This window comes from Leuciscus leuciscus, assembly GCF_965113295.1.
Source record: "Leuciscus leuciscus genome assembly, chromosome: 14".
Classification (NCBI taxonomy): domain Eukaryota; kingdom Metazoa; phylum Chordata; class Actinopteri; order Cypriniformes; family Leuciscidae; genus Leuciscus; species Leuciscus leuciscus.
Window position 1 is genome coordinate 31,303,364 of NC_138738.1, and position 24,745 is coordinate 31,328,108.

Genomic DNA, 24,745 nt, shown 5'->3' on the forward strand with positions numbered 1-24,745 from the left:
TTAATGAACTTCCATGTGTGGTGTTTTATAGTTTTGATGACTTTAATGTTGTTGAAAAAACGTGGAAAGTAGTATAAACACAAACATACACAAATATAGTATACATTATAAACAAATAGCATATATATCCTAAATATTTATACATAACTAACAAATACTATACAAAAACAGGTTAACGTATTTTACTATGAATTAAAATATTTTTAATTACGTTATACAAATCAAATTAAAATATCTTTGAAACCTCTTTACCTACGCATGAAAAAACATTGCGTAAGCTTTAACAAAGACCAGAAAAAACACTGAGCCAGCAGATGGCATCGCGTGAGCTATGACGCAACACGCGCACCTCACTTGCGCACCCTCAGATATTCATCGGTCCACCCGAGGAGCATGATGTGACCGTGACACACACATCCACCCGAGGACAGAAAAACAACAACATTCTCCTTCTCCGTGTCATTGAGTGCAGTTATGTCTGAGACGCCATGCCAGATCTTTCGGGGTGTCTGCTCCTCGCCGCGCTGCTGATTTTCTGCGAGGATGGGTACTTTAGGAGAGCGGAGGGTGGAGTGCTCTCCCACGGCCTCGCCTCGCTGTCGGAGGAGGACAATGCCAGCGACACACACACGTCCCCGCTCGAGGGACAGGGGAACGCGACGGTGCCGCCATCAGGTAACGGTATCAGCTGGTTTCATCTTCAGCATCATCTACATCCACAGCATCATCTACATCCACAGCATCAGCTGCGCCATCAGCTCCGCATGCGGTGTGCTTGCTAAGAATAGGGATGTTTTCATGATGGGGTATATAACAACAAAGGACATGGGTGCGCTGTTGACCGATGTGCTTGTTGTCTCATAACATTGGCCTATCACATGGATTACCTAGTATTTGTAAGCCTCTTCGTCAGGGCCACTCGAAGTAAAACCACCTATTTCAGGCTTTTTACATATAGGACAGCCATGTCCACATTTTGAAGAGCTGAATATCTGATATGGTTGAGCTACATTGCACTGCTTATCTTGAATATACTGTTGGGTTCAAGATTTAAGGCGAGATTATTTCAGTGCCAGAATCACCCAATACCTTTCTGTTTGAGATAGTAGGCATATAGTAAAATACATTAGGTGTTTACTGTCAGGGGTTTTCAAACTTTTTGATGGCAAGACCCTCAAGTTGTGAATGAGCCTATAAAGTCAGCTATATATTTTAAGGTTAATTTAATATGTGATATAAATTGTTAATGTTATAATATTATTATTAATACGAACTCATTTAGGGATGCAAGATATCAACCACCATATCGGTATTGGAAAATATATGTTAATTTTTGGTTGTATCGTTATATAAAAGACGATAAATAATGGATTATTTCCTTCAGCTGAGACACTTTCCTTAAAAATGTCTGCAGACTCCAGTTTGAAAGCCCCTGCCATGTGTCTTACCTATTCGCATATGGGTCTACTAACAGAGAATACACCATATTGTATCCCGTTATTGTTACCTTGTGCTACAGTACTTCATTTCCTGTTCGATTTTTGGTTCAGTAGTACCAGATCATGGTTGTAAGTTTATGCTGATTTGTAACAGCGTAAAATCCATCATAAATCAAAAATGTATTTATCATTATTAAATATCAGGGACCGAAGTTAAGACTTATGTGGTCCAAAGGTTTTTCCTATAAAATTCTGTGTTATTAAACTAATTATTTATGCTACATTGACTAACATTTATATACCAGCTGTTATAGTTGGTATGGGTTGAACAGTTTGGTTCTGCCATTATTTCATCCTGGGCATATTTTTGTGTTTTGGCCATCTAAAACAGGCTCTAAGAATGTGAGCTTCACTTTTTTTTTTTTATAGAGACATTTCAAGAGCTTCTTCAAGGTTTTAAAGTCTCAGCTTTTGATGTGCTCATCTGGCATTTGGCACTTTGATCTATTTTTAAGTCTCTCTGACTGAGCCGTGGGTCCAGTGGTCATTACTATTTCAATGCTAAGAGGCTGTCACCAACCAATTTTATAGTTTTTGGCTGAACTGGTTTTTAATGCGTTGAGCAGTTACCCGAATGAACTTATGAACATTGGCATATATGGTTAACCTTAAACTCATTTAAATCTCATCTTTGACTCATATTACAGGGGATTGACTCTAAATTTACCATTCAAGCGATGCCATATACATTTTTTATTCATTCCCAGTTTCCCACTGAACGTGACCTTATCTCTGTCTCTAGAGTCGCTCCTGACACTAAAGATTTGGGTTAAAGATGCATCTAGCCAGAGGTTCCTGAAAGGAGCTGTGGTGGCTGTGTTCTTGAATGGATCCCAGATTCACTCCAGCCAGACTTTGGAGAATGGAGAGGTCACGGTCACTGTCCCATACAGCCTTGGCCTGACCCTCACTCTGGTGGCCAGCATGGAGGGTTATGTGCTCACCCAGCTGCCTTGGAAAACCACCAAGATGCCCAGTAAGTTCATAGCCTCTTAGATGCAGTGTTATTTACTAAATTAATAGTTTATTGTGTATTTTATATGATTTGATGTCATCAGATTATTTTATTTTTTTTAGGTATAAACAGTATTAATTAAGAGATACATGTTTGAATTATATATGATTCATCTTAATCCATGAATATTTTTGCAAGATATGCTCAATAAAAACCTCAGACAGCAAGAAAGCATTGAATCAATGTGACCTCATCCTGGCTTGTTGTATAACATCCGAAGCCCTAAAGAAATGACATTCAAACATATGGAGAAATTCAACTAATGTCATTTAAATGTGAAAAACCTGGCTACTAAAATGAGGTCTGAGTGTTCGTTTTTTTGTTTTTTCCTAGTTTTTTCTGTTATTACGATGTCTCTGCGCCCTCAAACACAAGGGAACATCTGGCTCTTTGAGGATACTGTGTTGATAACTCGAAAAACATCTGGTATGACATTTAAACCATTTCTTATTCTATTTTTTGATTGAGACTTGTAAAAAAATGTATAATCCATCATTTAATTTAGTACCTCCATATATTTACTGCATAGACCAACTACTATCAATGCAGTGATACTGTGACACACTAAATTTCCACTGTTATATTATTTATTTATCTTGACGTATTGCAGATCTGTCATTTCAACCGAGTGTCCAGTTTCCCAAAAGCCTCCTCAAACTGTCTGAGAACACTACCACCTCCATGTTGTCAGCCTATCTGACAGCTCCAGCCCTGCATACAGAAAAAGACTCGAATTTCTTTACTCTAAACATCAACGGAAAAGGAGGTAAGATGAACTTTGAAAAAAAAGGATAAAAGACCTATTGCATCTGGCATAATAATTTAAAGGCACACTATGCGAGATTTGTACCTTAATATAACAGCTTCGAAATAATTTCGATGGTAAACAAACTCGTAATAGGGCGAATCATCCCTATAGCAAAGTAGGGGGGGACGCCGCTGGCAAAACCAGCAATGCAGGTTTGAGAGGTGGCGCCCCGCCAAATCTCGCGAGAATCACGACTTGCTTTACGGCACGACGTCACTTACATCAACAACATATGAAGTAGCCTCTATGGAAGACACTAGCACGCATTTCAGAGACGGCTCTGTGTGAGTGGTATTTATGACAGTAACGTTAAATAGTACTCCACAGCGACTTTAGGGGTCGCTGTTTGAGAAAAACGGAAACTGCATAGTGTGCCTTTAACCAGTTTCCTTGTCACATCTCTTGAGTGAATGCTGACCCTGTATGTTTCATTGAGATGTTAAAGATCAATAAGTGAGTGGAGTATATTGTAGGGCAGTTTTAGTCAATGAATTCTACAAGCTCCATTATTGTTTAGACGCAATACTGTATTGATTAGTTAATGTTATTGATCACAACATATTATTGATTAGGCAATATCAGGCCGCTTGGTTACCCAGATCAAATATGATGGCACATTTTACACATATTATTGATTTTCTAGTAGTCCAGTGTTTCTCAAGTCCAGTCCTCAGAACGTAACTAGCAGAATGTTTCTCCCTATTAAACATTTAGAAGATGGTGAGTTGAATCAGGTATTTTAAAGGTAGGGTAGGCAATTTTTTTCATAAACACTTTTTGTTATTCTGGTTGAAACTCTCTTCACATCCTGATATAAATCAATAATAGAAGTGGTCTAAATATAAAAAAAAATACATATATCTTCTGTGGAAGTCTCAGGAACAAAAAATGTTCATCCAATCATTGCATTCAGTCCGAATGTAGTGAAACAACATCCTACCTGTCAGTGTATGTACTGTATTTCCATACCTGACGTGATGACGTCAACACTTCATCAGCGCATTCCGTACGGCTGTGCAAGATTGTGGACAATCATTCATCAAGCACCGCAAACGAACAGCAGCTGCCTTTTACAGTTCCTCCTGAACCAAAACAACAAGCTTATGCTGTGTTCACCCCATGTTATAATAATAATTTGGAGATGGCAACCTGTGACGTTCTACCCAGAGCTTCGCGATTTATGCGTTTCTGTGTCAACACTATCAACTGCGAAATGAATCTGCAGCAGTCAGGTGGTACAAGTAAGAGCTGTTGTTTACATTCATTGTTATGGTCATTTTATGTGCTTTGAGACACGAGGTAATTTAATGTCTCTTATAATGCTTTGCTGAATCTGGCTGTGGCTGTACACATTAATGTGTTTTGGTGGAGGCTTTGGAGAGGGCTCTGAAGGGAGGGTGGGATCTAATGCTTTCAAAGCTAGCTTACTATTGCTAGCCGCTCCAAAATTCGACCCTACCTTTTAAGTAGTGAGACATCTAAAACATTCTGGTAGGTGGGTCCCCGGCTCTGAAGAGGCTCAATAACTTTTCTTTCATAATGGCTAATAATTGTTTCTTATTCACTGGCTGCAAGAGGCATCGGCCATGATGCATCAGACTCTCAAGATAACTACATCATTTAAGTGGAAAATGTTGGATGGCTGATGTACAATCTGTACAAGAACATTGGATCTATGAGATTAGAATGTCTATGAAGTGGCAAAGCTTTGGGAAAAACATGAAAAACCCTTGGACCTGAGGAATGGAGTTGAGAAACATTGCTCTAGACCACACACCCTTAAAACAATTTATTTTCTGCAGATTCTAAAATTAATCAGTTATCTTTGTATTACCAATTACAGGTTATAGGAATGTCAAGTTAAGCCCCTTGGCTATGATCAGTGCCCAGTTAGTGTCTAATGGAAAGGAGGTTGATGTCAAAGGACCCATTCAGCTAACAGTACCACTTCCCTACCACACCCACCTACGACCCTCCGACTCACTTCCTGCGTGGACCTTTGACATGACAATAGGTGATTGAAAAACTGCAATCATGCCAATTTAAAACATGTTTCATATCTTTCATTGTTTTCTTTAAGTGGGGACTATTACCTATCAGCATTTTGTCCTTAAGCAAAACATGTAATGGTCACAACTAAGGGTTGAGGGGGAGGATTGTGTCCAAAAGCACTTAATGATTTATGTTATCACAGGTACCTGGGTAAATAAAGGTATAGGCACTGTTCAGATGGAGAAAAACAGCCTAGTCTGGATTTATGTAGCACCTCAACTTGGTAACTGGATTGCTGCACCACCACCATCATCAGGTAAGTATCAGTCATATTTAAGAATTAAAATAATTATTGTCAAGTCTCACTCATCAGCCCATATTGTTGCTATTTATGAATGAAGATGCATTTCAGTTTCATACCTTTAACACTAAAATCAAAATCTTCCAGACTTCTCTTAATATGCAGCCCTCTAAACAGATTATGTTGTGTAAATCTAGGTTTTATGGGGCTTGCAAGCTCAATGGATTTCATTTCCTACCACACATACCTTCTTTTGGGTATCTTGGGAGGAACTCTTGTGATAGTCATCGGATTTTTATCTGTGATTGTATTTCACTGCAGGTAAGAGTTTATTAAGTCATGCAAATATCATTGTATCACTTTCTTATAAATACAACAGTGCAGGACTTATTTCATCTTAACCTGTTAATTTCAGTGAACTAAAGGCATTTTTCAACTCATTATTATTAAAGGGCAACTATCAAAATATGTATCTCATTTTACAGAGATTTAAACCATGAGGTCGGAAGAAAGCGATGGAATTCCACCAGGCTCACTGTATTGAAGAAAGACCAGACCACTTCCACCAGCTCTGATGAGGTTCAAGAACTTTTCTTTCATAATGGGGACCGGTCTTATTCACTGGCTGCAAGAGGCATCGGTCATGATGCATCAGACTCTCCGCGACACCAAGCCAACTACAACATTTATGTGGAAAATGTTGGAAGGCCAGTGGGCAATCTGTATGAGAACATTGGAGCTGTGGGATTAGAAAGCCTCAGAGCCCCAATGTCTAATCTCTACATTAATAGTGATGAAGTGGCTAAGCTTCGGGAAAAATTGGAACAGAATGGCTCACACCAGGGTGGTGCAGAGAATTTAGTTTTCAAAGACAAGCTGTTCCACATCTACAACCAGCCTCTGGCTATCGTACAGGCCCCAGAGCTGTTTAATTCCCAGGGACAAGCTGACCCTTCTGGAAGCAGATCTGCCACTTTCCCGCGGAATGGTATGGAACATGGAGCTCAGACAGAGCGGAACTTAAAAGACAGTTTCACTCAGACGTTGCCTAAAGTTCCCCAGCAAGACGGCGATGAGCAGCAGGCTCTGGAAGGAGTGCAGGGCGTTGCCGCTAACCCCGGACTATGGGGCCGCTACAGTCATCTCCTGGAATCCGTATCTGTCCCAGGAACTTTGAACGAAGCGGCTAGAATGGGGCCTTTTCGGGGGGAACTCCAGGGTATATCAGAGCAAACCTTGCTTGAGCTCACCAAGGGAAAGCCGTCCATTCACCCGCCCCGGGCTTGGTTTGTGTCTCTTGATGGTAAACCAGCAGCCCAGGTTCGTCACTCTGTGATCGAGCTTCAGGGAAGACATCGTCCAGGCAGCAGCAATGACACAAGCTTGGACTCTGGAGTGGACATGAACGAGCTGCTGCAGCAGCCTCTGCGGAAAAGCGAGGAACCCTCGAGCGCTAGCTTGGCTAAAATAAGTGGAAATCAAGAGCAGGACTTGAGCAGCAGTGAAATTGGGAGTCCTGAGGACATGTCCCTGAGGAACACCCTGGAAGGCAGTAGTGCAGCCATTCCCAACATCCCGGAGGACAGGGATGCAGGGGACACTTCCAGTGAGTCCAAATCTACCCCTCCACCACGGAGACTGCGGAAGGTTCGAGACAAGAAGCCTGACAAGAAAACATCTCGACATGTGAGGGAGGAGAGACCGCACACGAAACGCTAACTGAATAACCTGTGTACCTGTAGCTTTTTGGTGTCTGAAAATGGTTTTGATCAAACTGCCTTATAATATAAACATCAGGAAGAATGAACAAAACAAAAATGCCTGTCTTACCTGCCGTAGCTCAAAGTCGATTCCTGTGGCTATGCTGTATCCAGCATTTTGTCAGCAGTTCATTTGTACACAATTTCGCAACCACACTACAATGTTTTTACAAACTTCTTTGAAAGAACATATTTGTTTACCTTCAAAAGTACACTGTAAAAGTATGTATATATATCTATATATATCTAAGTATTTTTAAACATTAATGTTTAAATGCTTGTACCCACAATGCTCTTATAGTGAGTCTGCAAAACTGATTTAAATGCAATCAGTTTTGCTCTCTTGGCTTGCTTGGAATACATTTTTGTTCTTCAATTAAGTTCAATGTAATGCAAGGAACTGCCACACAGTGTCATAAACAATTATGAAATAAATTGTGGAAAAACTGAGCACTGTTATCATAAGCTATTAAGCTAAGCACTATATATTCTACAATTCAGAACTTGCACCAGTGTGTTGCTAAGAGTTTTTTTGAGGGAGCACGGGCCTTTAAAGTAATTTACCCGTTTTGACGCACTGTACTTATTGTATTCTTGCTAGTTACATTTGCATGCTGTCCATTGTGATGCTTTTACCATTCAATGTTTTAATGTGTAAGAATGTAGTACCCAAAAACATCGAAAATATGTCTTGGGTTATGGCTTACCTTACCAAGTCCAATGCTGAAGCACAGCTGTCCAGGTCATGAACCTAGCATATTAAGATGTTTCTTGTGCTAATGTGTTTTGTGTATGAAATATTTCTTCACAAATTGACAACATGATTATCAACTCATGTATTGAATGTGTTGGAGCTTTTGTAGCTTTATTATTTTAGACAATTAATTGTAACTGTTTGATTCTCATCAACAGTTACAATAAGACACTAGCTTGTTGTTGTCAGGCAGCAAATTTGAACCGAGAAGGGAAACTTACATTTTAAATGTATGACCGAGGAGAGAAAATTGCATTGTGTCAACTGGATGTTTTTAAAGTAATTTATGTTGTATTGTAGCATTTATTATTTTAATAATTGTAATATGTTTTAACAATTTCTCAACACACTGGTTTAAATGGCTCAAGAGCCATTCCTGGATGCTTTTCAGTACAACTTGTAACCTGCCTTTTTGTGCACATTTAATAAAGGTACTTGACCAAAAATATTCGTGAGTTTTATGTACCGAGAACTGATAAGAATAATGGGTTACACATTATTTTAAGGTGTCATTGTTACAGTGTAATTATATATTTAAGTACTGAGTAATATTAAGCAATTACATGTTCTTACTATAGGGTTAGGGTAGGAATAGGATTTGGTAGAGGGTTAGTTGCATGTAATTATGCATAATTTATTGTTATGGTAAGTACATGTAACCTATGTAACAAGGACACTGTCAAATAAAGTGTTACCAAATAAAGCATTTTATTTTAGTTTTTTTAAACAATATTAATAAACATTCAAATAATAAATATGAGGCAATAATAAAATTATTGTCTCTTATACAATTATAAATGTAAAAATGGCTAATTTTTCAAGTTAGGATTTATCTGAAATCTTTGCCTGTTTTCAGCAGAGGTCGAGGATTGAAGGATTCTGTAATTCAATGACTGTTCAACTAAACACAAGAAATCCAAACATACTTAATCAGAACATTCTTGATTTTATTAAACATGAAGTTTAAGGCACTCATGTGGACTATAATATATTAAAAAGCCCATACTAAAACTATAGCTATAAAATTAAAAACGGACACCTGAGCCTCCCTCTGGGTGCTTCTCTGTTTTTAGCCGTAGTTTAATAAAAGCTTTTTAATATTACACATGTGAGCGCTTTGGATTTCTTGCTACCCAGTAGTGCTATTCTTAACACCCATGGAGCAACATACTACCATTATTTTTTAATTGCATACCAATTCACTTTGCTCTTGTTTTCTCATAAGTATAGTTTTGACATGACTGATTGTCATCTAGAGATGAAGATCCTTCATATCCAGCCTGTCTGCCCTAGGTCTCTGTCTTAAGGGATCTTTCCTCAGTGGTCTGATCCTGCCGTAAGCTGGTGTCATGATAAATGGCCCATTAATGCCCACAATGAGTCTTTGCTGGTCATTCTGTGTTCTGGGCAATGCTGACTGGACTTTTAAAGTTAGGCTAACTGTTGAGGGACTATTTGGAAAGGATCCTCTCCTCTCAGCCGGTGCAGCTTTGGCTCCTGAAAAGCTCCTATGAAGAGAACTCTTTTCTTTTGTATGATTGTGTTTCATGGTGGACATTCTGGTAGGCCTATATGGTTCTATGTGGGAACTATTGATGCAGAGGCCCCGAAACCCCTGAGTGAGTGAATCCACTGAGGAAGGACTGTACACAGATGGTTCAGATGTCACTGTTCTCATCAGAGATGGAGCACTACCTTTCTTTACCTGCAAACCAATACCAGGTAGAAAGAACTCAGAGAGCTGTTCATCGGTACGCTTCCTCTGAACATCACTAGATGGAGCCAGAGATCTTTCTGTTCTGCCACTTCGAGGACTCCATGTAAGAGGATTGTAGATGACATGCCAGTCCAGTGGGCAGCAGTTAGACTTTCTGAGCACTGGATCAATACAGCCAGTATGGAACTGGTTCAGCAGGTTCAGGAAAGAGAGAAAAATAGATAATAATTATCTTGCACTTTGTAAAATTATTTAGCTAATAGTTTGTCTTATTTATAAGAAAGTCATACGAGTTTGGAAAGACATGAGTGTGTGTAATTTTGTAGAAAAAATGTCATTAAAATTAGTTCCTAATGGCCAGCTTTATCAGCATTCAACCCACCTTAAATGAGCTGAACTTGAAAATGTGTTACCTTGTGTTTGCAGGGAAGGGTTCTGACATGCTGACCCAGTTGAAATCTTGAGAGGCAGATTCTACATTGAGCACCTGGATACAGAAATCTGGACTCTTTCCGAACCCTTATCATCGGCAAACTTTTTATTACATAGTTTGGGACTATATCACATGTCACACCAGACATGCTGCTGGGGCTGTAAAGTAAAATAGAGCAATGTGTCAGGTTAAATTCAGATATATAGAAATTATATATATATATATATATATATATATATACTGTATATGCATAGAAATTCGGTTAGCAATTCAAAATAAAAGAACTGGACAGAAGCCATGAATGGGCAGACGAACCTGCTACCCATTAAATGGTTTTCCATTTTCTGTGTTTCTTCAGAGTCGTGAGGTCCTGCTGTCTGCCATGGCTGACATCTTTTCTGCACAATTATAAGGAAAAAAGGAAGACTATTTTGTTAACCTGATATACTGATTCACGACCTAGGGAGCTAGAGTGCTGATTGAGACGCACCTGTCTGCAAGTGCAATATGTAAGCTATTTTCTAATTGATGCTACAAATAACTACTTTCTGCAGTTATGAATGGCATCATCATATTTCACATGTCATGTGAAACACAAACCTTGTACAAAAACTCACCATTCGAACTATGAAGTAATGTTTTGGATGGACTCTTCTCTTAAAGCAGTCCTCACACAGGTGGAAATAACTGCACTCTGTGCACCTGTGAATGAACATCAGACGTAAGACGCTGCATATGACACAGAATCTAGCATTAGACAGAATCAGGATAAATACATTACTGTACAAAAGTTTAAAAATATATATATACATTGAAACGTAACTATTAAAGTATAATAATACGTTTATTCCCCAAGGATGCATTAAATTGATCAAAAGTGACAGTAATGACTTTTACATTGATGCAAATTTGATAGAAATACAAAATTCTATTTCAAATAAATCTATTCTTTTGAAGAACTTTCTATTTATCAAAGTATCCTGTAAAAATGTATCACGGTTTGCACAAGAATACTATAATACAAAAATAGGAAACACTTTATTTTAAGGTGACGTAGTTACACGTTACTACATGTACTTGCTATTATAATAACAGTAAATTATTCATAATTACAGGTAACTAACCCAAAACCAAACCCTAAAGTCACTTAATAGTAAGTACATGTAGTTAAATAATATTACTCAGTACTTATTTGACTATATCACCTTAAAATAAAGTGTAACCCAAGAATGTAATAATATAACACAAGAATGATTATAATAAAATAATAATAATAAATTAAAATGTTACTTGAGCAACATACAATGATTTCTGAAGGACCGTGTGACACTGAAGAATGGAGTAATGGCTGATAAAAAATTCAGATTTCTCATCGCAGAAATTAATAAAAAATTTAAATATATTAAAAAAGGACAGTTATTTTAAATGGTAATAATATTTAACATCAATACAGTTTTTAATTGTATTTTTGATCAAATAAATGCATCCTTCTAGCATAACAGACTTCTTTTAAAAACGTTTAAAAAATCCTACCAACCTCAGACTTTAGTGTTTTAAGTCTGCACTGATTTTTCAATGCTATGTAATGGTTGCTTACTTGAAACATTTGCCGATGATTGGACAGGCCCTGCAGATGTTACACATAACACCCAGATGTTTGTCCAGACAGTCCCTCTCATAGTAGGTTAACAGTTCCCCTGCATTTTTCACCTGTCAAAAATAATAGTTAAACCCAAGATGATTTAAGCTTAAAGCTGCAGTCCGTAACTTTTTTGGATTAAACATTATCCAAAATAAATGTTTGACAAGTACATAACCAGCCAGTGTTCAAAACTATCTGCTTGCCTTAGCTCGATTCTAAACGGTAAGCTTGTAATAATGTTTTTAATTCTAATGGTACTGGTGGATTTCCGCGGGAAATTTTAAGTAAAATTTAAAATTAAATTACATTACAAGTAAATGTCTTTGCGTCATTACGTCACATCTGTACACATAAAGAAGGATTAAATTACATTACAAGTAAATGTCTTTGCGACATTACGTCACATCTGTACACTTAAAGAAGGAGTCTCGGCTAGTAGGCTATATCGCGTGTGAGGATGTTATAGGTGGAGATTTATAGCCTTTTCTCACAGCACTTGATATAATTAAACTTATCAATTTGATGGCGGATCCAGAAAGGTTCAAACAACAACTGGAGATTCCCACGTTGTAAAACGCAAAAGACTTCGGAGTGGCTACAGAAAAAAAGAGACAGCAACCGGGCCCATGCGAAAACGAGGATAAATATCGGAAGGGCATTAAATGTAGTCATTTGTAGTATGATGTTGTTAACATTAACAATTTGAGAACAAAGTATAATTTGCATGGTTTGACGTGGTTTGATTAGATTTAATCAGCGCGATTTACTGCAATGTAGGAGCCCGGGAAGTCACCCGCTGTGGGGGGGAAAAAAACAATCTGTGGCGACGGTTTTGCAATCCGTCCGCTCAGTGTCATGTATTTGTCTCTTGTTTTGTGTGCAAACACATGGCCGGTTGTTTTGACTATGTGTTTGCATTGTCTTGTGTTTTGCCTCGTTTCCATGTTGTTAATGTTGTATTAGCGTCACCTGTGATTCATTGTGATCATGTGTCCTTACCACATCCCTTGTTTCCTCGTTAGTATTGATGTTCATCAGTGTCACCTGTACCTTTGTAATTATGTGTTCTATGTAAGCTCTCGGTGGTTGTTCCTCGGTGCTGGTTCGTCTTGTTAACATTCGGTTCTGTGAGTATTGTGGTCTATCTGTGAATGTTCCAGTTCCGTTTTATTGTCAAGTCTAGTTATTGTTTGTTTGCCCCATCGTGGGTCTTTGTTTCCGGTTGTAAATAAACCGTGTTTTGTGAAAGTTACTGTCTGCGCTTGGGTTCTATTTAGCGTAACGTGACACTCAGTTTATAAACCGTACTCACGAATTCTCAAACTGTTCCCTCGGTTTAACAAATCGTGCCCACAGATTAATAAACCGTACCCACGAGTTTCTAATCCACGCTCTCAGATTTGTAAACCGTGTCTTCAGTTTTTGCAATCTGTACCCACAAATTCATAAACCGTGCCCACGCTTTCACAATCCGTTCCCACGGGTTTGTAAACTGTAGGCCTACTCACGGATTTGTGGCTCCGTACACTCTCATTTTAGAAGAACATGTTGTTAACGAATCTTATGGTATATTGTTTTATTGAATATTAAATGGAAAACATCAAATTGTCTTTTACTGCATCAGCATGCTTAAAGTGATTCTCAATTGTAGCGGGTATGGGTGGAATATACGATTTAATATGAATGACGTGCATCAAAATCTTGTTTATTTGTGGTAATCTTAGCACTTTATTATTATTTTCTAACCTGTTTTATGACTGATATTTGACGAATTGCTTTGTTAATTTTTTTTGTGAGTTTTGGACAAAAGCGTCTTCTAAATATGTAGCCTAAAATGTAATAATTATTATAATAATTTATTATTATTTGAGTTAATAACTATAAATGTGTTCACTTAAGACAGTAATATGTTTATCATAAAATAATTTATGAATGCTTTATTTTTAAGCAAAAATTATGCAAAAAATGTAGGCCTATTTTATCCAAAACTGTAAAAGGTTAGGTTATAGCCTATAATAATAAAGCATTGATAAATTATTTGATGACAAACATATTACTGTATTACTAAGTGAACTCGTTTATAGTTAATTTATAACTCTAATAATAATAATTATTATTATTAATTATTATTATTATTACATTTTAAGCTACATATTTAGAAGACGCTTTTGTCCAAAACTCACAAAAAAAATTAACAAAGCAATTCGTCAAATATCAGTTATAATACAGGTTAGAAAATAATAATAAATTGCTAAGATTATCACAAACAAACAAAAGATTTTGATGCACGTCATTCATATTAAATCGTATATTCCACCCATACCCGCTACAATTGAGAATCACTTTAAGCATGCAGACGCAGTTAAGACAATTTGATGTATTCCACTTATTCCACAATAAAACAATATACAGTAAGATTCCTTCTAAAATGAGAGTGAGCCACAAATCCGTGAGTACAGTTTACAAACCCGTGGGAACGGATTGTGAAAGCGTGGGCACGGTTTATGAATTTGTGGGTACAGATTGCAAAAACTGAAGGCACGGTTTACAAATCTGAGAGCGCGGTTTTGAAACTCGTGGGTACGGTTTATTAATCCGTGGGCACGATTTGTTAAACCGAGGGAACAGTTTGAGAATTCGTGAGTACGGTTTATAAACTGAGCGGACGGACTGCAAAACCTTCGCCACGGATTGTTTGTTTTTTTCCCCACAGGTGACTTCCCGGGCTCCGTAGCAATGCTTTTTCGGTCAGAACAAAAGTGGATGTTACTGACTTGTTCAGATGACATTTTCTGGTGAAAATTCTTATGTTGGTCATACTTCCAAAAAGTAGAATCTGTGATTCCGAATTACAGTGTCCACACCGGCGCGGTGACTGACAGCCGCACATTCTCCTCAAAACAGTGGATTAATTTGCGCTGTGCCGTGCAATTCCGCAAATAACTGCAATTGCAGATTTCGAACAGAGATGGCGACAATGGGGAAAAACTACGGTCTGCAGCTTTAAACAATAGATAGTAATGAGTTATTTAAGTGACTGGGTCTTATAATGATGTACCTGTTCAATTAGCTGCTTAAAAGTGCCGAAGTCTTCTCTACAGAGTGGACACTTAATGGGTAAAGCACATGGGTCTCTCTTTGTTTGGTGATCAGCCCATACCTTCATACAGGAAATGTGGATGTTGTTTCCACAGCTGAACCTTTACAATGACGCATAATTACAACGCAACCAGTCACAAACCGCAACATAGAAATTGCGTGTCAGTAAGGATCACTACTAGCTTTTTGGGTTTAAATGGAAAAATGTGATGCATTTGGCTTTAAAGATGGAAACAATATTAATGATACATTTTTATGTTAAATTCATTGATTTCAAAAGTTTCATCAATAAAACATATTCACTTCATAGTTAATATACAGTATTTACCATGAAATTCATAAATATATTTAGAAAGTATCCACTTAATTTCCTGAATAATCTTGATTTCTGGATTAAATAACCTCTTACTTGCAATAGGTCACAGGCAATTTTTTCAGCAAAAGTTCTTCTTGACAGATTGGACATATATCATCTTTCTGTCTGATTCCTCCATCTTCCTCACTTGGCTCAGGACATGAAAGGTCTGCTGAGTTCTCCCTTTCATTAGGGGATGTAGTTTTGGTCACATCAAGCCCTTGCAACAACTCTAGGATTTGTCTCTCCTTAAGACCGTACTGAAAACAGTCTGAAACAGAACAAGTGACCAGACAGACAGTTATAGCTCAAACATTAATGTTCAAGTCCTATGTGCCTTTATGTACAACTGTTTGGAGGATCTTACTGGAAAGGGTTGCATTGAGTGATAACACTTTGGGGGAAAAAATGGTCTACTTACATTCGTGATCTCCTGGTAGTCGGAATTTACGCATTAAAATCCTAAAATAAAATGTTGATGTAAGGTAAGATTATGTCTCAACATGCAAACGGTGTATGTGATTCTTCAACAATGAGCACTTTTCTGTCCAAGGGGTTGATTCTTATTAAAACTAACCAATTTAATTTCATATTATGAAGGCCTTTCATGTATAGATGTTTCATGTATTTGTTGTTGTCTCCTTGACTTTCATTTCAAATTTCATAATTTTAAACAATCTATCGATCTAAACTAAAGAAACAATAATATACCATTTCAATATGTATTGTGAGAATATTTTTTTATAATTATTTTAAATTAAAAGTTACTAAGGAGTCGACAGTGAAAAGCATGGTGGATATAAAATATGAGACGTGATGTGTGATGAAATATGAATATTTTTCATTGTGTCCAGAATATTTTTTCTAATCAAGCTGTCAAGTTATGCATAGTGTGAAAATATTAGTAATTGTGTGTACTTAAGTTACATAAAAGCTAACTGTTCGCTTTAGCAAAACGAAGTTGTTTAAAATGTAATTTCTAGTACAATGCAAAGTTGCAAACCATCATTTCAGTTGTGGTGGAAATGACTGTCACTGTAGTGGAAATGTTTCGTGAATGATAAAAATTCTTATGAGATAAATGTTGGAATTTCTTAGTAAACAAATTAAACTAGCATGTGACAGAATGTTAAAAGTGTGTTTTAACAAATAGTTTACTTTCTCAATGTCCACAGGGTAAAAGTGCCCATTGTTGAAGAAACACTTTTCAACCCCAAGCATTTATTTACCAGCAGATGTGTGTGCAAAGATCTTTCTCTTTCTGGAAGGTAGGGCAGGTACACGTGTGTGGATCTCCCAAGCACACCTTAGATATGAAATAACATTATTAAATTGCACAAAATATACTAAAAATGTATGAAACAAAAATCAGTACAAACCTACTTTATAATTTTTGCTACCCCCCTCCTCTTTCAGTAGAAATCCAATCGGCCCAAATTCTTTGAGGATGAAAATAGTAGTGTTCAGTGCTCGATGTTGGTGTGAGATGACCGCATCACTCACTGCTTTCCTCCACATTGTTTTCTGGAACATTATTAAATCAATTTCGTTAAAAAATGCGCTTATATTATTAGCGAACTTTTTCCATGAATAATTAAGACTCTAGACGTATCATAAATTCGTAATATGAACACGTTGGCTGGCACTCTGAAACTTTTATATTAGAAGCGCGATCTTGAATCCGGTGTTGCTACGTTGAATCTGATGTTTCTATAGCAACAAGCTTATAAACAGTAGATGATACGTATCACCAGAGAATGTCTAATATGGCGAGAAGTTTCACTCTCAGTACACTTCCGGCTTCTGAACTGGTTGCAGTTCCACTCTGATTCCATATGAGGGCGCTCACAGGACGAGTGCAGAATGAATGGAGGTCTATGGAGATATTGCTCTCAAAATCCACTTTTCTCAGGATATAATTTTTTGTCGAGTAATTTGAATGTTGTTTTCGAAAGGGGATGCAAAGAAATTACACATTGCTGGGTGTTAGATTTTTTTTAGTCACTTATTTGCTTTAAAAAGTCTTTTAAAGTGTCAATGACGTCATACACATCGTACGACCAGAGATACTGCTTTACGGCAATCCTTCAGTCACTTTGGTGCTTCGCGCTCTGCACTTTCTTTTCTCGCGAGGCATCGACAACACAGCTGTCACAGGTAAATACAAGTGCTAGAAGAGTTTTTGTTTTGTTTGTTTCTGGTCCCGCTTCGGATGCCACGATGCCATCAAGCTGTATCTCTGGTCGTAATCAGCCCTTCACTGACCAATCAGCGTTCATTAGCAGAATGCTAGCGTGTTATGGGCAACAACAACTCAACCTGTAAGAAATCGAAAGGACATAAGTACTTGTTCATTCAACTTTCGACCTATAACCCATGTTGAACTTGCAAAACCTACAATCAAATCTGAGATTTCTCAACGGCAATCGGGTGAAAGAGACAAATTTAGCCGTCTAGCCCCATAGACTCCCATTCATTTTGCACTCATGGCGAGCGCCCCCAGTGGAACTCTGGTGGAACTACAACCAAAATTCGGTACAATAGGACTTAATAGGGAGTGGGCAGGCTCTCCGTAGACGGGCTCTGGTATCACCATAGATATCACATATAAACGCTAGATGTCTTATGGCGCCGTCACTTCCGGCATCACCGTTCGGCCATGTTGTCACAGTGAAGCTGTGAAGGGTGGAGTGATCAGCATGCACACAAATCCTCTTATCTCGCTGAAATCTTGACGGATTTACAAACGGTTTGGTTTCTTACAAACGTTATTAACGTGGCTATAATTCCGAATGCTTGAACATGCATGTTATAATTATTCATATGTATGCAGTGTATGTATGCAGTGTCATAACTACATCTCTGACGTTTATAACAAACCAAACCGTTTGAAAATCGGTAGAAAATTGAGCAAGTTATAGTTATTTAAAAGTACATGCACCATTAAACGAGTGAGCGAGCGCCCTGTGATAAGATGGCCGCCACGTGCGGACGTCGACCTCCATTGGCCAGCAGCACGCACGAGACATCTAGGCTGCGTCCGAAATCGAATACTTCCCTACTATATAGTATGCGAAAAACAGTACGCGAGCAGAGTAGTATGTCCGAAATCAAATTCGAAAAACAGTAGGCGATAAGTACCCGGATGACCTACTACATCCGGCGAGATTCTGAAGTGCGCATATGATGGACACTTTACTATCCCATATGCCACGGGAGAGGAATTGTCGTCGTTATCATAGATATTATATAGAGACTAGATGCCCTATTGGCCGCTGGGCACTGAGAAATGCGGACGCCATCTTAAACCGGTCGTGTTCCTAGTTTCGTTGCGTGGCAGCAGTGAAGATGCTAGAGCACTGTGGAGTATTTTCCTGTTCTAATCGGCGGACCAACGCAAATATGGCCCGGGGGATTACTTTTAACATTACCGTACTATTGGTTGTATTTTGTGAATAGAATATTACCAGATAATTGAGAAGGAGCAAGGATCTTTGATATTACTATACTGAAATCGTAGCCAGCTAACGTTAGCTAGGCAATGTTTACTGCACCAGCCGGTGTTCACCTGACATGGAGAGGTGGGGTAAAGTAATAATTACAAGAGCTTCTCGGTTATTTTAGTCCCGTCCGAATGTGCATCTCAGTAATCATTTCGGACAATGTCAGTAAAGATTACGGCGACTTTTACCTTCTGTAAAAAGGTCCAGGAAAATTACCTCAGGTAACGTTTATATTAATAGACGAGACGTGCGAATAGACCCTCTGTAAATCAAGTAATTTCGTGTTTAAAAGTAGTTTTCTGTGGTTTTTCCAGTATTGAGACGAAAAGGCATTCAGTTGCGTTCTGGACACTAGGAGAAGTCTTCCACAAGTGTTTTCTGGCTCCCTCAACGCAAGTGTTTTCCACATACCATTCAGATCAGAAAGAAGTTCGAAAGCACTTGTAAGAGGCACGAAACTTACTTTTAGCGCAATCCAATCTGAAGTTAATTCATACATTTTTCGACCGGACATAACTGTTTTATATATAGGTTATTTGTGTTTGCGCAAGTGATATCAGGATGCAATGTAAATGTAAAACACACACGTTTCTTCAACTTATTAAAATATCTTACTTTACTGCAACTATCTGTTTCTGCTTCTTTATCATATTTATAGTGTGTGATTTATAAAATACCTTATATTCTACATCACATATTTTGATTTTGGACGTCTGGTCACTTTATATCTTAAATCAGAATATTATATTAATGTTAAGCCTACTATGAATATTAAAATATGCCGAACCATGTGTCCTGTATAATAGCTACATGAATGACCTTTGCAGCAAAAAAAACCCGCATGAAAATCAGTTCGGTATTCAGTGAGGTATGATTAATTAAATGCGCTGACAGCTCATTGCACCTGCCATTCAGATTACACTGAGTGGAGCGGGTGACCGGTCTAAGATGGCGGTCCCACGGCTCGCCCGCGCCAGTAGGCAGTAGCGGTCGATAGGGCGTCTATCTATATTATGTCTATGGTCGTTATAGCCTATTTGAAAATGGCGGAAAACGGAAACGCGGCTGTTTTCAAGTGTAAGTACTTTACAAAACACTTTTTTTTATTATTTGAGGTTAAATTGTATTCGTTTAACATCATATAAGTAAACGATTGACTTGTTAAAAGTTTAAATAATGTAAATCGAGGGTACAAGTTTGTAGTGATGGCAAAATCGAGGCCTCGTGAACCAATGAAACAGTTGAACCAAATGTGCCATATTGTTTCGAGGCTTCGAATCAATCCGACACCTGTCTCAACGGTGACACCTAGTGGTCACTTGCAGGTGTTGATCTGAAACAACCTTGACGAGCCATTAAAAAAATGTGTTTTTTTTTTATTATTATAATGTTCTAATATGTGAAGCTTGTAACCTATAGGCTCCTCACTGTGCATAATGTTATTTTGGTCATGAAAAATGAATATTAATAAAAGAAATCAAGCCACAATGTCTCACTTTTTTAGAGATTTTTATTCAAAAATATTAATTTCTCTGCTGTGGAAGGACTTAGCCTACTTCTTTTTTTACAGATAATTTCTCCAGCCTTTGAAAAAATCCTCTCACAAGGGACACTTGTTGCTTGTCAAATGGCGCATCATGGATGATGTATTGTTGCAGTAGGCTAGCTGCCGATCACAATACACACATCTCACTTTATTTGGGGTTTCTAAATGGAAATGCTCCCACACCACTGATGTACGGCATCTCTTCTGGGGAGCCTCCATTTTATCTATCTATCCAAATCTATCTATATATGAATCGATATATGTATCTAGATATGTATCTATAATCTATGTATCTATATATGTATCGATCTATAATATATGTATTTATATATGTATCTGTAATCTTCTATATATGTATCTATCTATTAATCTAGCTGTCTATATATATCTATGTATCTATTAATGTGTCACTATATGTATACTCTGTCTGTCTCTAGCCTATCAGTCAATGTGTTGTGTAAATTTAAATGTAAGTCTAAATTGCCTATAACTAATCAAATCGCACTATGTCACTATATCACCAAAAATCCGCTATCTCAAAATCAAACTCCTCTCACAAAAACCCACGAGGTCAAAATGCGTTTATTTCACTTTTATACAGATGCGCGATTGTGTGGTCTGTTCCCGACCGTGTCAATCAAACGCTGATTCGGCGGACCACACCTGATGAAACACTTAGTGAAACACTTCGAGGCTTCGTTTGGTCATAGTCACGTGACATGGGTGTTTCGAATCACGCTTCGGATCAGTGTTTCGACACATCTGCGCTTCGGGATCTCGCAAAGCTTCGGAACGACTGTTTCGCTTCAGCCATCCTTACAAGTTTGTGAATTGGCTGCAAAATGACAATTTTATCATTATTATTATTACCGAACAGAACGAGCTATAATGCCTGTCAGCTAGTTAACACAGTTAACAACGACGTTGTTTCTCAGTTAAATGAGAGAGTTACAAAACTTTTATTTTTATTTTTTATTTTACAACGTTTTTATTTCTCCTTTACCAGTGTTGATATGTAATAGGCCTATGTGTTGGCTACGTAGCAAGCTACTGTTTCAAGTAACGTACCTCAACTTGTCCATGTAATATTAATATAATAATAGATTGACCATGGTCATCACTAATGTTAAATTCTGTGTTGATTTTGCAGGGGGCTGATGAACACACCTGTGTTCTTATAGAGTGGGGAGTGGCTAATGAAAGGGAGGAAAGAAAAGAAAGAGCGACGAGAGAGAGGAAAGATTCCTTCAGCTTTTAGAAAAAATTGCTAAAAAAAATTGCTAAAGAAAACAAATGTTTCACACTCTCTTTCCATTTATTTGTTAGTAAGTTCATTTTGTAATGCTGTTTTAGCAAGTTTTATTACAAAAACACTTAATTCCCAGGGATTTACAGTAGCCTAGTTAGATTGTCAGTTGTGAAGTGTTTAATATGTGGCATTGAGTAATTCATCTTTTTAAAGGGTGTTGTGTGTGCACTTATTTTGTGGCAGATTCCAGATGTTTTTTGAAACAAGCAAATTGCAGGTATATCTTAAAAATATGAGTGCTGCACTGAAGAGAAATACCTACACACTCCAGACACCTTTAAAATGTATTTGCTTTATTTTTGTATATTATTTATATACACACACACACACACACACACACTGTGATATTGCCATCCATGAATGAATCAACAGAGATAAACACACATATACTATTGATTCATTCATTGATGGTAATATCACAAGCAAATAAATTACTTTTTCCTTACCAAAAATCAACATCTGCCATTGTTCACAGGTGTGTGTGTGTGTGTGTGTGTGTGTGCGAGCAACTGACCGACGACTCTGAATTGTGAGCACGAACGACGTAAAAACGCAGACGAAAGCGGAAAGAAGAACTAAAAACATTGCAGTCAGTGGAACGGGCTCTTTAAATTTTCGCGCTGATGTGACCGCGCATTAGTGGTGGGCGATACTGCAAATTTCGGTATCGATCCGATACCAAGTAAATACAGGGCCAGTATCACCGATCGATTCCGATACCAATACTTTTTCATTTTAAAAGCATGCACTTGAACTTGTATGCACTTTCCTGTGCTAGAGCAGTGTGTCATGATTTATGAGGTGAATGCATCATTAATATGCTAAATCTGAATACGTTTTAATGACTACTAAATATTTTGTGATTTGTGCTCTCAACTCGCCTGTAATTAGTCAGTGACTTTTACAAAACTACCCTAATTATATTACTAGCCTACTAGTACTAGTCTACTGCAAAAGTGTGGGGTCTGTAAGATTTTTATTTCTCTTCTGCATTTATTTGATCAAAAATACAGTAAAAACTGTAATATTACAGTTTAACATAGGTTTTCTATGTCATAGTAAACTGTAATTTATTCATGTGATCAAAGCTGAATTTTTCGGCATCATTACTCCAGTCATGATGATAATTCATTTTAATATGCTGATTTGCTGCTCAGGAAACATTTCTTATTATTATCAATGTTGAAAACAGTTTCATATTTTTGTGGAAACTATGATACATTTTATGCAGAATTATTTGATGAACAAAGTTGAAAGAACAGCATTTATGAAGTAGATTTTATTTAATTTTTTTAACAGTGTAAAACCCTTGACTGTCACTTTTGATCAATTTAATGCATCGATCCTTGTTGAATAAAAATATTAATTTAATTTTAAAAATCTTACTGACGTCAACATTTTGAACCATTATGTACACTTTTGGTTTGTTTATTGCGAAATAACTCCCGATTGTTTCTCTGTCATCTAAGCAAGGCTTCGTTTCCCAAACGCACTGGTCCTGTGAGCTCCATAGGTGAGCTCAGCGAAGCACCAGCATCGAACGCTCTCTGTGATTGATTGGTTTCGTCTTGTATCCAGATGACTAGGAGAAAAAGTTCTATCCTACACAATTATCCGCTAACATTCGCTTTTTACGCTAAATTAATAAAAAAATTACTGGTAAAAAAACACATATTTGGATCGATATTTTTATGTGAGGATCGATCCTTTTCGATACCACGTCAGTATTGAAGTATCCATACTTCAGGATCGATCCGCCCACCCCTACCGCGCATGTTACGTGACAATAAGAACATGGCGCATGTAGTATGTCCGGACTCCATTCATACTAACGGTATTCATATAGAACGTACTTTTTTAACGGTCGCGAAGTACGTTCTAATTTAAATGTAGTACCTACTCACATAGTACGCGATTTCAGACGCAGCCCTAGCCCTAGCCTTTATATATGATATCTATGCGTATCACCGCTTGATGGCGATACAAGTCTCTGTCTGACTGGTCACTGTTCAACTCCAATGGCGCTTAACCTAATATTCTCTGTCATATCTGTTCCTCTAGTAAACAAATGGTTTTTAAAGAATAATATGCAGTTTAATCATCATTAGTTGACAGAGACGCTGTTAAAAGCACACAGGAGCTTATTGTAAAGCTTATTGTTAAAGGCTGGTCTTTTCCTTTACACTTATTATTACTACTAATTTATGTCATCTTGCAAAATAAAGCAAAACAAGCTACACTCTATAGCTATATTTTACGTGTCTAGTATAGTTAACACTTTAAATTTTTTAATGTTCATTTATTTTTGCTTTCACATATGAAAACGAGAAAACTACTCGGTTACTATCGTAACCTCAGTTCCCTGAGAGAGGGAACGAGTATAAGAGGGAATAAGTAACTGGTTGCCACTGAACTCAGACCCCTGAGCTCACAGAACAAGCCAGAAAACCCAGTATATATATATATATATATATATATATATATATATATATATAACAGACCGGACACCGTTGGGTCTAGAATAATATACGTCAGTAATGAAACCAACATAATATACTAATAACACCAGAACCATCGGGACTATTAGTATGGGAAAGAATAACCAGCAAAAGCGGGTTTTATATATGTGTATGTGATTGTGCACAGTAACATTTTAGACAAGACCGGACACCGTCGGGCCTTAATCATACCATCTGGAGGGGTTTATCCTCCTAGCACCTTTTAGAAACCGTACCACCAGGTCATTTCTTCCTACTGATTGGCCAGCCACCAGAGCATGCCTGGGTTTCCAGAGAGGGGCCACCAGAAGGACTGGGCATCTGCTCTCCCTGACCCGTTTGATGACTTGTGGAATCATCGAGACAGGGGGAAAAGCATAAAGGGGGTGGTTGGGCCAGGGACGGGCCAGCGTGTCCCTGCTCTTCGAGAAGCACACTGTGCATTGGGTGTTGGTTCTCGAGGCAAAAAGGTCGATTTCGGCCTCTCCGAACACACTCCAAATCAGACTGACCG

The 24,745-nt window shown here is 37.8% G+C and overlaps 2 protein-coding genes across 4 annotated transcripts; one reads left to right on the forward strand and one right to left on the reverse strand.

Annotated features, from left to right (window-relative positions):
* The first annotated feature begins 1 nt into the window (after nt 1).
* fam171b (family with sequence similarity 171 member B) lies at nt 2-8,935 on the forward strand. Its single transcript, XM_082136804.1, has 8 exons — nt 2-675; nt 2,242-2,475; nt 2,848-2,940; nt 3,125-3,280; nt 5,166-5,336; nt 5,517-5,630; nt 5,813-5,936; nt 6,101-8,935. The coding sequence occupies exons 1-8, from the start codon at nt 489-491 to the stop codon at nt 7,332-7,334; spliced, it is 2,313 nt and encodes a 770-aa protein (XP_081992930.1). The 5' UTR covers nt 2-488; the 3' UTR covers nt 7,335-8,935.
* A 120-nt stretch (nt 8,936-9,055) lies between these two features.
* On the reverse strand, nt 9,056-21,811 carry zswim2 (zinc finger, SWIM-type containing 2). 3 transcript variants are annotated; one of them, XM_082136871.1, is made up of 11 exons: nt 21,493-21,811; nt 16,759-16,814; nt 16,605-16,681; nt 15,797-15,837; nt 15,430-15,646; nt 14,980-15,121; nt 11,877-11,989; nt 10,897-10,981; nt 10,595-10,677; nt 10,260-10,437; nt 9,056-10,032 (listed from the first exon to the last, which is right to left on the reverse strand). In XM_082136871.1, exons 4-11 carry the CDS (start codon nt 15,828-15,830, stop codon nt 9,382-9,384), a joined length of 1,503 nt encoding a protein of 500 aa, XP_081992997.1. In that variant the 5' UTR covers nt 15,831-15,837; nt 16,605-16,681; nt 16,759-16,814; nt 21,493-21,811; the 3' UTR covers nt 9,056-9,381. The 3 variants fall into 3 exon arrangements, with proteins under 3 accessions (XP_081992997.1, XP_081992996.1, XP_081992998.1); XM_082136870.1 differs by lacking the exon at nt 21,493-21,811 and having other exon boundaries at nt 16,759-17,126; XM_082136872.1 differs by lacking the exon at nt 21,493-21,811 and having other exon boundaries at nt 16,755-16,770.
* Between the last annotated feature and the right edge of the window lie 2,934 nt (nt 21,812-24,745).

What these genes read in the sequence shown, in the direction of transcription:
- zswim2 (XM_082136870.1), bottom strand. Translation starts at nt 16,908, where the DNA reads ATGTTCCAGAAAACAATGTGGAGGAAAGCAGTGAGTGATGCGGTCATC. An exon ending in GGGGTAGCAAAAATTATAAA is followed by an intron (nt 16,682 to 16,758) that starts GTAGGTTTGTAC and finishes TTCATATCTAAG; the next exon opens with GTGTGCTTGGGAGATCCACA. An exon ending in TTAAGCAGCTAATTGAACAG is followed by an intron (nt 11,990 to 14,979) that starts GTACATCATTAT and finishes TATTTTTGACAG; the next exon opens with GTGAAAAATGCAGGGGAACT.
- fam171b (XM_082136804.1), top strand. Translation starts at nt 489, where the DNA reads ATGCCAGATCTTTCGGGGTGTCTGCTCCTCGCCGCGCTGCTGATTTTC. An exon ending in TGCACCACCACCATCATCAG is followed by an intron (nt 5,631 to 5,812) that starts GTAAGTATCAGT and finishes GTGTAAATCTAG; the next exon opens with GTTTTATGGGGCTTGCAAGC. An exon ending in GTGATTGTATTTCACTGCAG is followed by an intron (nt 5,937 to 6,100) that starts GTAAGAGTTTAT and finishes CTCATTTTACAG; the next exon opens with AGATTTAAACCATGAGGTCG.